General features: G+C 71.8%; 1 protein-coding gene across 1 annotated transcript in view; it reads right to left on the minus strand.

Annotated features, from left to right (window-relative positions):
- Nucleotides 1–107, minus strand: part of ZBTB47 (zinc finger and BTB domain containing 47) — a 53,487-nt gene extending 53,380 nt beyond the window's left edge. Inside the window, exon 1 of the mRNA XM_015408791.1 lies at nucleotides 14–107. Within this exon, the coding sequence (XP_015264277.1) occupies nucleotides 14–16 (3 nt within the window). The 5' untranslated portion in view covers nucleotides 17–107. The remainder of the gene's footprint in view (nucleotides 1–13) is intronic.
- Nucleotides 108–507: the final 400 nt, after the last annotated feature.

The raw sequence follows: 507 nt of genomic DNA on the forward strand, positions 1-507 counted from the left end.
GAGGGAGAGCTACCATTTTGATGCCGGGGTCTCAGGTCCGACGAGCCCCGCTGCTCTCCTCCTTGCAGGGGGGTTGTGCTCTCCATGAAAAGGTCGGGACGTGCCGGGTTTCGCTTGGCCTCCCCCCCCTTTTTAGGGATCGCACACCGCGCCCCCCCCCCCCCCTTCCCCCTTGCCCTGGGCTCGGCTGCCAGCGGGGCCTGCGCGGCCTTCCTCCGGCCCGGGGGGGCTCCGGCTTCCTCCCCTCGGCTCCCGTCACTCGGCGCCCCCCATCGCCCCGCAGCAGTCCCCCCCTTTGCAACGAGGGGAGGGCCAGCGGCCGCTGCCAGCACCCGGGCCCAGCTGATTCTTGGAGCCGCCGCCTCTGCTGCGCCTGCGTCGGGGGCCGTTAAAGAGACAGGGCGCCTCTGGCGTGGCGTTCATTCCTCTCTCTCCCCCCCACCCCAGCGGATCCGGGTGCACGGGAGGCTCGTCTGAACGGGGAACGGAGGCGCTTGGCCGGAGGGG

Source organism: Gekko japonicus, unplaced genomic scaffold (assembly GCF_001447785.1).
Source record: "Gekko japonicus isolate JY-2015 unplaced genomic scaffold, Gekko_japonicus_V1.1 scaffold3103, whole genome shotgun sequence".
In the NCBI taxonomy this organism is placed as follows: Eukaryota; Metazoa; Chordata; class Lepidosauria; order Squamata; family Gekkonidae; genus Gekko; species Gekko japonicus.